The sequence below is a fragment of the Trachypithecus francoisi genome, unplaced genomic scaffold, assembly GCF_009764315.1.
Source record: "Trachypithecus francoisi isolate TF-2019V2 unplaced genomic scaffold, Tfra_2.0 Contig01579, whole genome shotgun sequence".
In the NCBI taxonomy this organism is placed as follows: domain Eukaryota; kingdom Metazoa; phylum Chordata; class Mammalia; order Primates; family Cercopithecidae; genus Trachypithecus; species Trachypithecus francoisi.
This window is the reverse complement of record NW_022681442.1, coordinates 36,677,039-36,689,534: the sequence shown is the minus strand read 5'-3', so window position 1 is coordinate 36,689,534 and position 12,496 is coordinate 36,677,039. Positions and strand designations below refer to the sequence as shown.

General features: G+C 38.3%; 1 protein-coding gene and 1 long non-coding RNA gene across 2 annotated transcripts in view; both read right to left on the bottom strand.

The window, feature by feature from the left end:
• Positions 1 to 6,319: 6,319 nt before the first annotated feature.
• Positions 6,320 to 12,496, bottom strand: part of LOC117069747 (cytochrome P450 2C3-like) — a 66,407-nt gene continuing 60,230 nt past the window's right edge. Inside the window, exons 8-9 of the mRNA XM_033188184.1 lie at positions 9,259 to 9,400; positions 6,320 to 6,739 (exon numbers count right to left, since the gene is read on the bottom strand). Coding sequence (XP_033044075.1) covers positions 6,558 to 6,739; positions 9,259 to 9,400 — 324 coding nt within the window. The 3' untranslated portion in view covers positions 6,320 to 6,557. The remainder of the gene's footprint in view (positions 6,740 to 9,258; positions 9,401 to 12,496) is intronic.
• Positions 7,708 to 9,249, bottom strand: LOC117069756. The gene is made up of 2 exons (XR_004431647.1): positions 9,045 to 9,249; positions 7,708 to 8,730 (listed from the first exon to the last, which is right to left on the bottom strand). It is a non-coding gene; the product is annotated as an uncharacterized LOC117069756 (long non-coding RNA).

Sequence of the window (12,496 nt, the reverse complement as noted above, 5' to 3'; positions counted from 1 at the left end):
AATACTTTTATGCCACTGGACAATTTGCAAGGCACTTTCAATATCTATTACCTTATCAGATACAGCTGATTCAAAAATAACATCCTAAGAACCAAAGTCTAAGTCTTAAACATTAGACTATAAATATTGACATGACACCAGAATATATTTTAAAAGTAATTAGGACAAAAATATGAATGAAAAATGGAGCAAAAATGTCTCATTTTATATTATTAAACAATAGTAACAGAAATGAAAGAGCACTACAGTGCCATGGCTTCAGAAAACATAATGAACATGCTGGAGTCTCCACAGGAAAAAGTGTTGAGGGTGTAACACTGGAAGTAACACTTTCTTCTTAACCCACTTTGCAAAAGTTTTAATAAGAAAATACAAGAGTTTAACCAAATACAACTCCTTTGGAGTAAGGATACATTACACAAAGTATCCTAGTTCTTGTTTCTCCCTGAGTCACACTTAGAGCTGATGTGTACCAGTTTCCTAAAGGTTTAATATTTTCTCCCACTATTTTGGCCCTGAGAGCCTGCCTCCCCAGGGATATTCTAGCCAAACCCCTCCCAGGCTGAAATAGCCAGGCAATAAGGATCCCAGTAGTCCTTAGAACATAAGAAGAAATCCTTCTTGAGCCCATCTCCCAGAGAGGGGTTTTGGAGGCTGAACCTGCAGACTTTATGTGACTCTCAGGCTTGCTCCAGCCAAAAGAGCACCTGGGGTGAGGGTTAGAAGGTCAAGGACCAGGAAGTCAAGGGTGCAGTGAGCTATGATCATGCCACTGCACTCCAGCCTGGGTGACGAAGTGAGAATCTGTCTCAAAAAGCAAAAAAAAAAAAAAAAGGTCAAGAAGGACAGAAAAAAGCAAGCAAATCTATAACTCTGGGATGAGCTACTACAACCAAACAGGATGAAAGTCTACCTCCTCATAATCATATAGTGACCAGAGTGAGGATAAAGGTTTTTTTAACTTGAGCCATCATCTCTTGTGGAGGCAAATTTTCTGCATATAACTCCTAGCTAAACAAGAAAACCATAAAGAAAATATTTCCCACAGCTGATTTAATAGGGGCATTTTCTCTCATAGTAAATGAATTTTTATATTTTAGTAAAACTACCTATGAAGATCAGTATGTTATGAAGCAAAGATTGGAACAGAAAGGGGGATGACTTGAATTATGGAAAGCATCCAGACAGGAGAAGATGGTCTCTTCATAAAAATATTTTTCCCTCTTTTACTCACTCAATACAACTAAAAACCCTCAACTTTATATATAAAACAACATGAGAAGACTCTGACAGGGCAACAGAAGGCAGACGCAGACTGGCTAGGGACCCCGCATCCTGAGGACCATGGTGGTGAGCTCCCAGGGTGTTCCTGTTGCCTTGGACATCCCAGACATGGAGCTGAGGGCAGCAACCTGGAAAGGGCAATGGGCACATACAGAAAAAGTCTCAAGACGAGCCTACTGTCTCTGACCAAATGGCCAGAAAGAAGCAGCCCAGCAAGGCACAATACTTTGAAACAGTAACCCTTTCCCCAGCCAAATGCCTGAAAAGGCCAAGTGGGGAGTCCAGGCTTCCACACTCAACATGCTATAATGAGGTGCCCCAAATACCCTACTGAGTTGGGAACAGAAAAGGCCCAATAAGGAGCCCATATTTCATCCCTACCCAGATGTAATGAAGAAAACCTAGTGGAGAGTCAAAGCTCTCACCACTACTCAGCAGTACGGAGGACATCCCCAGTTATGTCCGTGGAGGCCATATGTGGAGCTAGATATCCCACCCCTGTCCAGCAGTAATGAGGAGCCCCACATAACCTCAGATGTGAATGTAGGCTGAGTGAGCAAACTAGACTTTTACCCCCACCTGCCAGTACCGAGACAGCACTCCCACCTCTTCCTTAGCCATAGGGTTCTGAGAGGAAGCCAGTGAAAGGAGGTTTTAGTAAGATCCAAAGTTTTATAACATCATAAAAAAATATATCCAGGATTCAACTGAAAATTACATGTCTTAGAAGAACCAGGAAGATTCAAACTGCAAATAAGACAATCAAAAGCTACCAATACCAAGATGACAAGAGATGTCAGAATTATCTGACAAAGCTATTAAAGCAGTCATCACAAAAATGTTTCAATGAGTAATTATGAACACATTTGAAACAAATGAAAAAAGTATAAAGTCTCAGCAAAGAAACAGAAAATAACAACAAATAAAGAGAAGATATAAAGAATGAAATAGAAATTCTAGAATAGAGAAATAAATAACCAAAATAAAACTACAGTTGATGGGCTCAGTGGCAGCATCGATGAAACAAAGGAAAAGTGACATTAATGAGACAAAGACAAAGTGAACTGGAAGACAGAACAATAGAAATAACCTAATATGAAAAACAGACAGAAATGGACCAGAGAGAAAAAAGAAATGAGAAGAACCTCACAGACCTATGGGACTATATAAATGGTCTAAAAATTATGTAAATGGAGTGCTGCCAAAAGAGAAGAAAATGTGGGGCTGAAAAAGTACCAGGAGAAATTTTGTCTGAAGATATCCCAAATTTGGAAAAAGACATAAACCTACAGATTCAAGAATCCCAGTGAACATCAATCTGGATAAATTTTTTTAAAATCCACACCAAACACTTCTGGAAATTTTCCAAAAAGGAAAACAAATAATTTTCAAAGCAACAAGAGAAAAATTACACCTTACCTAGCGGGGCAGACTTGTCATCAGCATCCACGGAGAAATAGGAATTAGCAGAACGTTTTTAAGTGCTGGGGAAAAAAAAAATCTGTCAGCCTAGCATTCTATATCTATTGAAAGTATTCTTCACAAATGAAGAGGAATTCAAGACATTCTTATATGAAGGGAGACAAAGATAATTTATCTCTAGCAAATCTACCATAAAATAGTGTTTAAAGAAAGTTCTCTAAAGTTCCTTTATAGGAAATTTTAAAAATTAAAAAAAAAAACACACAAAAAACAAGCATGGGTAAGGACATGGAGAAATCAGAATTCTCCTACCCTGACAATGGGAATGTAAAGTAGTGAACCTATGGTGGAAAACAGTGTGGCAGGGTTTCTCAAAAAATTAAAAGTAGAAAAAAGGATGAGTTTGCGTCCTTTGTAGGGACATGGATGCAGCTGGAAACCATCATTCTTAGCAAACTATCACAAGAACAGAAAACCAAACACCGCATGTTCTCACTCATAGGTGGGAACTGAACAATGAGATCACCTGGACTCGGGAAGGGGAACATCACACACTGGGGCCTATCATGGGGAGGGGGGAGGGGGGAGGGATTGCATTGGGAGTTATACCTGATATAAATGATGAATTGATGGGTGCTGATGAGTTGATGGGTGCAGCACACCAACATGGCACAACTATACATATGTAACAAACCTGCACGTTATGCACATGTACCCTAGAACTTAAAGTATAATAAAAATAAAAATAAAAAAAATTAAAAAAATTTTAAAAAATTTTTAAAAATTGAAAGTAGAATGTCCATATGATCCAGCAATTACATTTCTACGTATATACCTCAAAAAACTGAAAGCATCAAATTGATATTTGCATACCCATGTTCATTGCAGTATTATTCACAATAGCCAAAAAATGGAAGCAACCCATTTGTCCATCAGCAGATGAATGCATGAACAAAATGTGGTTTCTACAGACAATGGAATATATTCAGCCTTAAAAACGAAAAAAAAAGTCGGATACATGCTACAACATGGAAGATGGATGAACCTTGAAGACATGATGCTAAGTACAATAAAGCAGTCACAAAAGGACAAATATTTTATGATTCCTCTTCCATGTGGCACCTAGAATAGTGAAGAAAAAAAAAAATCACCAAACAGAAAGTATAATGGTGGTTTCCAGGGGCTGGGAGGAGGAGAGAATGGGGAGGTAGTGTTTAATGGGTACAGACTTTCAGTTTTGCAAGGCGAAAATGTTGCTGTGTGCTTGCTCCTGCCTGTAATCTCAGCACTTTGGGAGGCCAGGTGGGAGGATTGTGTCAGGCCAGGAGTTGGAGAATAGCCTGGGCAACAAAGAGAGACCCTACCTCTGAAAAACATTAAAAATTACTTAAGTGTGGTAGAGGCTGACGTGGGAGAGTCATTTGAACCCAGAAGTTTGAGGCTGCAGTGAACTATGAAGATAATCATCTCCTCCGTCCGTTCTGTTTCACCACCAGCAATGCAATTCTATTCAATTACACATTTGTACTCTCAAGACCTAAATAAGGCATTTTTACTCCAGTTTGCTTTGTGTTTTAGTGGTTTCTCTGAAATAATTCTATAAAGTCTTTCTTCTTTCTTATGTCAGCTTAATAAAGTCATTGTTCAATTAGCTTAATGCCCCACTATTAATGGGACAGAGATTTCCTTAGACATCAAAAACCAATAAATTTCCCAGTCTTTGCAAGAGGCTCTGTGTGCGTGTTGGGGAATGCCTTTAACACCTACCTGGGCACTTTATAAATCTGCTAGCTAACTAAAAATCTTAAAAGAAGGAATTGAAAAATAAGATGTTCATAGAAGGCTTTGAAGAGTAGTGACACATTTCTGGAACATAGAAGGCCACACAGGCTTAGGAAATATCTGAGAATGCCCTGAGCCCTCGCCTCTGACAAACTTTGAGGCTCTATGAGAGCAGAACATTACGTTTCTCTAGCAAAAAATGTGTGCAGAAATAAGAAAACATATAGGAGTAGATTATTTAAAGCAAGACTATGGCCTTATAATGAGGCCTTTTCAACTGCAGGCTTATTCTAATCCGTGGTTGCAAACCTTCATATGGCCTTTAGGCTTCAACTGAAATAAAAGTGCTTACTTGGTCTTTCTCACTTGAAAAGCTCTATACTCCATTTAATTTCCTCTAGCTCTGGGAACTCTCACTTGAAAAGCTCTATACTCCATTTAATTTCCTCTAACTCTATATTCCATTTAATTTCCTCTAACTCTGGAATTGCCAGAAATTATTTCCCAATTCTAAAGTTTCTAAATGAAATTTTATAGCCAGAATTTCAGCCTTTCAGCTACTGATTTCAAACCAGCAATCATTTCAACAGATAAATTGCATAAAATATCGGATTTGCCAATATGAATTTCCTAAACTGTTATCCTGTCTCCACAAATCTTTACAACTTTTGTCAGTTTCCATAAAAACACATATTTGCATGTCTATGTGAGAGAGAGATGGGTAACTGAGAGGAAACAGCAGAGACAGAAACAGATATTGACAAAGATATTCAGTAGGTGCTATTTCTTAAAACTTCTGGTCATTACAGTGAAACATTATTTGCAGATGATAGGATTTACTATTTGAAAACTCCATGAAAAGTAACCCAAAATTGCTAAAATTATCAAAGAATTCAATCTTCAGTATTTATACAGATTTGGGGAAATAGTCTTTCTATTATACTCATGTTAGAAAAGTAAACACATATTTAAGTTTTAGTGAACTATATTCCAGTATTTATGAAAAGTAAAAGATTATATACATTATGGTGCAGCCATTTTTATCTATAAAACCACCTTAAAGAAATAGTATAAGAATATAAGATGTATGCAGATAGTAGCATTTATAGTAAATAACAGTTCAAAAATAATCTAAACATCATTGAAGCTGGAGATAATTCTGAAAATATAGAACAGTCATCAAATAGGACATTATGAGCTACATTTCTTTATGTTGCTTTTTAAAATATCTATGATATGTTATTATGTAACTATCACCTTCAAATCACAGCTATATTCTACATACACACATAAACACACACACACATATTTCTGTTTGTGTATATTCAAATACATATTCCCCTCTCCTTTGCCTTAATATGTCTGTACATCAGTGTGTGTCCCTGTATGTGTGTATTTAACCACTGAGGGAGAAAAGAATGGATAACCTTGGACAGACTGGCTAATTCAAGTTTACATCATGTCATTCCCTTTGGCTAAAGTAACCTTCTTTTCTTTTCTCCCTGCATTTATACACATACACATACATGCTAAAATAAACACATACACAACATATATATCCAACACATGCATATATATACATGTAATTATATTTTAACAGCCACTGGGGGAAAAAAGAAAGTATACAAGCTAATCTGTCAAGAGATCATTTGCCTAGACAGGTAGATAGGAGTGAGAGATTAATAAAGCTCATATTTTAATACTTTTTACATTTTTAAAAAATCTCATGGGATAATTTCTGATTTCTCATTTGTGGTAGCAGAGCAAAATATGGCATTTATAGGGTGCTTTCCATTTCATATGCACTACAGATAAAATGTAGCATATGATCTTAAGATTGTGTTACAAACATAATTTTATTGGAAATGAAACAATAAATTTTCTTTCATACAGGGAAAACTGGAATGGATTTTGAAGGATAGATACAATTAAAAGAGATAGGGCTCAGAGATGGCCTTCCTCCTATTAAGATAGGAGAGATAATGGTTGACACACAGGCAAGGAAACATCTGCATTTTTCACATGAGACTGAAGGGCCTTGCTCCGCAATCTAGCAGCCAGACACTTCATCAGACTGGGATGAAACAAAGCTCATAGAAGGGTGGTATACTGCCAAAGCCTTTGTGAACCGGGGTGGTGTCAATATCCTTTGGATCAACCAGAGGTTTCAAGGTAAAATTCTGCAAAATGGTGGTCAGGATTAAAAACAGCTCCATGCGGGCCAGGCCTTCTCCAGCACAAATTCTTTTTCCTAAAAATTACACACAAGATCATTATTTATTTAATTCTTTAGCTGAGTTAGCACACAGGGAGGCTGAAATTAATGTGGAATGAAGAAATATATTAATGAATGACTAATGAACCTACAACTTTTTCTATTTACACCCAAACCTGGCTTCTTTTTTATTCTTTAGCACATATTTCTGTGAATGCACTATATGAAAAAATTTTTTCTGTCCATGCACATTGGAACTGCCGTGTTGCAGCTTGCCAGTGACATATTTACACACACACACACATCTATCCCAACTGGCATGATACACAACACTGTATCTACTTCTCCATATACTTCTGACCCTGGACTTGACAAATAGATTTATTTGTCCTTATCTGGATTCTAAAGGATAATCTATCTTGCCACATACCTGCTTTAAAAAAAAATAGTCAAGAGTTTATTATTGCCAGGTATAAAAAAGAAATGTCACCAAGTGGCCACAGGCAATTCTTAGGGCATCATTTCGTTCCACATCTTCCACCCAGTTCCCCTCACCCCAGTCATTACTAATGATTCACCACTCCTCAAACAGATTGGTAATTTCAAGATTCCGCTCAGATTCCAGGTATTCTTCTATCTGGAATGGTCTCCTACTCTGCTTTGCCTGCCAATAGTCCCCATATCCTTCCAGATTTAGTTCAGATGTTATTTATTCTATGCAATCTTCTTTGATGCATCAGGACATACAATTCATGCTCTTATCTGTTTTCCACAATATTCATTAATGCTTCTAATACACTACATTTCACATGAACTGTAAATTATTCATCTGTTTTACAAACTGGAATATAAACTCTTAAGGTAAACCCTTAGATCTTATAATACACAGAGTAATACCCACTGTCAGGACAAGAGCTGGCCTGCAAGCCATGTGAAATGAATAGAAATCTTGAGCAGGCTCATGGTGCAATAGTGGACTCCTAAATACAAAAGGAGATAAGAAGTCACATAGCAATGGCTTTTTTTGAGATTATCTCTGGGCAATGCACATAATCTTGAGAACACAACATCAAGGGTTGCTCTACACTTATTTTCTTATATAATTAAACAGGAACAAATCTCTTATTTTTGTTTCTGTTTCAGTTATTTCTGTTGGAAACATCTTCTACCCTCCTACCCACTTCCTACTTCTTTGAAGTGTGCTGAATATTTTCCATTTCTTCCTCTTTCCAGATCCATTTTGTATTTATCTCTTGTGCCTTTCTATTCCCAGGAAACTGACCTCTAAGAACTGCATTAACCCAGGAGGTAGTTCCCTTCTGGGTTCTGGATACATTCAGAGGCTCAGATGTTGAAAAGTTCAGAGTATTTGTTCCCTCCATCCTACCCTGTCAGGCTAGTTTTGACAGTAGCAACATCCCTCTACCTATAGATGCTTCTCTTGATGAGGAATCTGCTCATTATTCAGGTTCCAGCAACCTTCCTTTGAATCTTTTGATCTAGGATTGTAACATCTTCTTGCTGATGTTAGTCCTGAGTTCTTCCCCCACATTTTGTTACTCCCCTTATTTGGCCACACCTCTCAAAACCATCTCTTTATTAAACTCTCTTTTATTAAACTTTTTGACATTGCTGCATGTTTCTTTCCAGGACCATCAAAAATTGGGGGAAGATACTCAAATGTGATTTATTGCAAGAAAATTTCACTTACTTTACAACTATTCTGCCCCTATCCCTCTCAAATAAATCATCTGAAACTCGCTCTCTCTCTTGCTCTCGCTCTCTCTCTCTCCCTCCCTCCCTTTCTCTGGACTCCCAAAGAAACCGCAAGCATAGCATCTGTGATCTTGGAATTTCATTACCTGTTCATTTGTTTTCCCTTCTCTTAGAGAAAAGATCTAATATTTATTCACACTTGTATGCCTGGACCTGAGCATAGCGTTGCTATATATAAGGTACTCAGTGAAGTTTATTGAGTGAACTGGCTTCTCAGGGTAAATGAGAAAAGTTTTACTAGAACTGGACTTCTGGCCGGGCGCGGTGGCTCAAGCATGTAATCCCAGCACTTTGGGAGGCCGAGACAGGCGGATCACGAGGTCAGGAGATCAAGACCATCCTGGCGAACATGGTGAAACCCCGTCTCTACTAAAAAAATACAAAAAACTAGCTGGGCAAGCTGGTGGGCGCCTGTAGTCCCAGCTACTCGGGAGGCTGAGGCAGGAGAATGGCATAAAGCCGGGAGACGGAGTTTGCAGTGAGCCGAGATCGCGCCACTGCACTCCAGCCTGGGCGACAGAGCGAGACTCTGTCTCCAAAAAAAAAAAAAAAAAAAGAACTGGACTTCTAGGAGGAACTTTTAATGACCTACGTAGTGGACCAGGAAGCAGAATCTATGAACATAGTCACCAATCCCATGAGAAATAACTTGGTCTTTGGGAGTGGTGCCTCTGGCCTTATGCAAATGACAAATTGTTCAGCCCAGAGTAGCCTCCATGCAGAGCCCTTCCTTACCTCACTTGACCCCTGAGGTACACATAAAAAGAAAGCTTGCTTGCCTGCTGAAAAAGCCATGAAATAATCACTCTTTTTAAAGTTGCCACTTTCATCCAGGAAGTGGCCAGGGTCAAACTTCTCTGGATTGGGAAATTCCTTGTCATCGTACAGGACAGAAGTCAGATCTGTTAAGATTGTTGTGCCCTGAAAGAAAGAGAAAAAGATAAACCAGATCAAAATACAGTGTTCATGGGATGCAAAAGACATGGATAGGAAAGGCCAACATTTTGTATGCATGGATTCTGCAGGGCTGACTATGGGACTTGAGTATATGTGCATTTTAATATCTACAAGGAGTCCTGCAACCAATTCCCCATGAATACCAAGGGATGACTTTAAATTAAAACCCGTAAAAAGAGACAAAGAAGGTGATCATATAACAATAAAGGGCAATTTCATCAAGTGGGTATAAAAATTGTAAATGTACATGAACTCAACATCAAAGTACTTAAATAAATGAAGCAATTATTAACAGACCTAAAGGAAGAAATAGACTTCAAAACAATAATAGTAGAGAACTTAACACCCTATTTTCAGTAATAGACAGATCATTCAGACATAAATATCAAACAACAAACAATGGTGTTAAATTGTTCCTTTGACCTGACTTAGCAGGTATGCACAGTACAGTCCACCCAACAGCTACAGAATACACATTGTTCTATACAGCATATGAAACATTCTCCAGGATAGATCATATGGTAAGTTACTGAACAAGTTTTAACAATTTTTTTAAAGTTAAAATCAAATCAACTTTTTTTCTGAAAACAGTACAATAAAACTAGCAATCAAGAAGAACAGAAAATATACAAATACTTAAAAATTAATTAACATGCTTATAAAGATCCAATGAGTTAATGAATAAATTAAGAGGAAATATTTAACAATTTCTTGAGACTAATGATAATGTAAGTACAACATACCAAAAACCTATGAAATACAGTAGAAGCAGTATTGATAATGGAGTTTAAAACAATTAACCTTTACATCAAAAAAGAGAATAATCTCAATTAACAATCTAACATTGAAACTTAAGAAACTAGAAAAACAAAAACAAACCAAATCCAAAATAAGTAGAAGGACAAAAATTATAAATATTATAGAATAAATCAAAATACAAAATAGATATAGAAACTAAAATACGAGGAAGTCAATGAAAGAAAGTTTTGGTTTTCTTGAAATGATATACAAAACTGACAAACCCTTAGCTAGACTATGAAGAAAGAGGGAAGACCAAAATAAGTAAAACGAGAGAAGAAAAAGAGGCCATTAAAACTGGACCACAGAAATGCAAAGGATCATTAGAGACTATTATGAACAAATATATGCTTACAAATTGGAAAATCTAGAAGGAATGGATACATTTCTGGACTCATATAATGTACCAAGATTGAATCATGAAGAAATAAAAAATCTGAAAGTGATAATAATTGAGTAACAAATTAAATCAGTAATAAAAATCTCCCATCAAAGAAAAGCCAAAGACTATTATTTTTGGCTTCACTGCTGAATTCTACCAAACATTTAAAAATACACCAAGAAAAATTCTTTTGAAATTCTTCTGAAAAACTGTAAAGGGGGAAATCCTTCCATAATCATTTTATGAGGTCATTATTCCCCTAATATCAAAGACAAAACAAGAAAAGAAAACTGCAGGCCATTGTTTCTGAAGAACATGGATGCAAAAAATCTTAACAAAATACAAGTAGGCCCAGTGTGGTGGCTCACGCCTGTAATCCTACCACTTTGAGAGGCTGAGGCAGATCTCCTGAGGTTGGAAGTTCAAGATCAGCCTGACCAACATGGAGAAACCCCATCTCTTCTAAAATTAGCTAGGCATGGTGGTGCATGCCTGTAATCCCATCTACTCGGGAGGCTGAGCCAGAAGAGTAGTTTGAACCCAAGAGGTGGAGCTTGCAGCAAGCTGAAATCATGCCAGTGTACTCCAGCCTAGGTGACATAGCGAGAGTCCATCTCAAAAGAAAAGTGACTTGGGTGCTGTTAAAGGCATTCAGTTTCAAATGCAAATGGAAAAAGTTTCAAAAATTTGCAGGCTGACAATGCAATAGAAAAGAAATCCCATTTCTGAGGAGAAATTCAAGCTGGCTGCAGAAATTTGCATAAGTAACAAGGAGAAGAATGTTAATCACCAAGAAAATGGGGAAAATGTCTCCAGGGCATGTCAGAGACCTTTGTGGCAGCCCCTCTCATCACAGGCCTGAAAGGCTAGAAGGAAAAAGTGGTTTCATGGGCTGGGCCCAGGGTCTCGGTGCTATGTGCAGCCTAGGGTCTTGATGTCCTGCATCCCACATGTGGCTGAAAGGAGTCATAGAACTTTGGCTATGGCTTCAGAGGGTGCAAGCCTCAAGATTTGGAGGCTTCCACAGGGTGTTTAGCCAGAACTTCTACTAGGGCAGTGCAGAAGGGAAATGTGGGGTAGGAGTCCCTCTACAGAGTCCCTACTGGGGCACCAGCTAGTGGAGCTGTGAGAAGAGGGCCACCATCCTTCAGACTCCAGAATGGTAGACACACTGACAGCGTGCACCATGTGCCTGGAAAAACTGCAGACACTCAACACCAGCCCATGAAGGCAGCTGGGAGGGAGACTGCACCCTGAGAAACTACAGGAGCAGAGCTGCTCAAGACTATGGGAACCTATGTTTTGCATCAGCATGACTGGGATGTGACACATGGATTCAAAGGAGATCATTTTGGAGCCTTAAGATTTGACTGCCCTACTGGATTTCAGACTAGTGTCAGGCCTGAAGCCCTTTTGTTTTGGCCAATTTCTCCCATTTGGAATGGCTGTATTTACCCAATGCCTGTACCCCCATTGTATCTAGGCAGTAACTAACTTGCTTTTGATTTTACAAGTTCATAGGCGAAGGGACTTGCCTTATCTCTTACGGGACTTTGGATTGTGGACTCTTGAGTTAATACTGAAATGAGTTAAGACTTTGCAGCACAGTTGGGAAGGCATGATTGCTTTTGAAATGTGAAGACATGAGATTTGGGAGGGGCCAGTGGCAGAATGATATGGTTTGGCTCTGTATCCTCACAAAAATCTCATCTTGTAGCTCCCACAATTCCCACATTTCATGGGAGGGACGTGGTGGAAGATGATTGAATCCTGCGGGTGGGTCTTTCCCATGTTGTTCTTGTGATAGTGAGTGGGTCTCATGAGATCTCATGGTTTTAAAAATGAGAGATTCTCTGCACAAGCTTCCTCTTTGCCTGCTG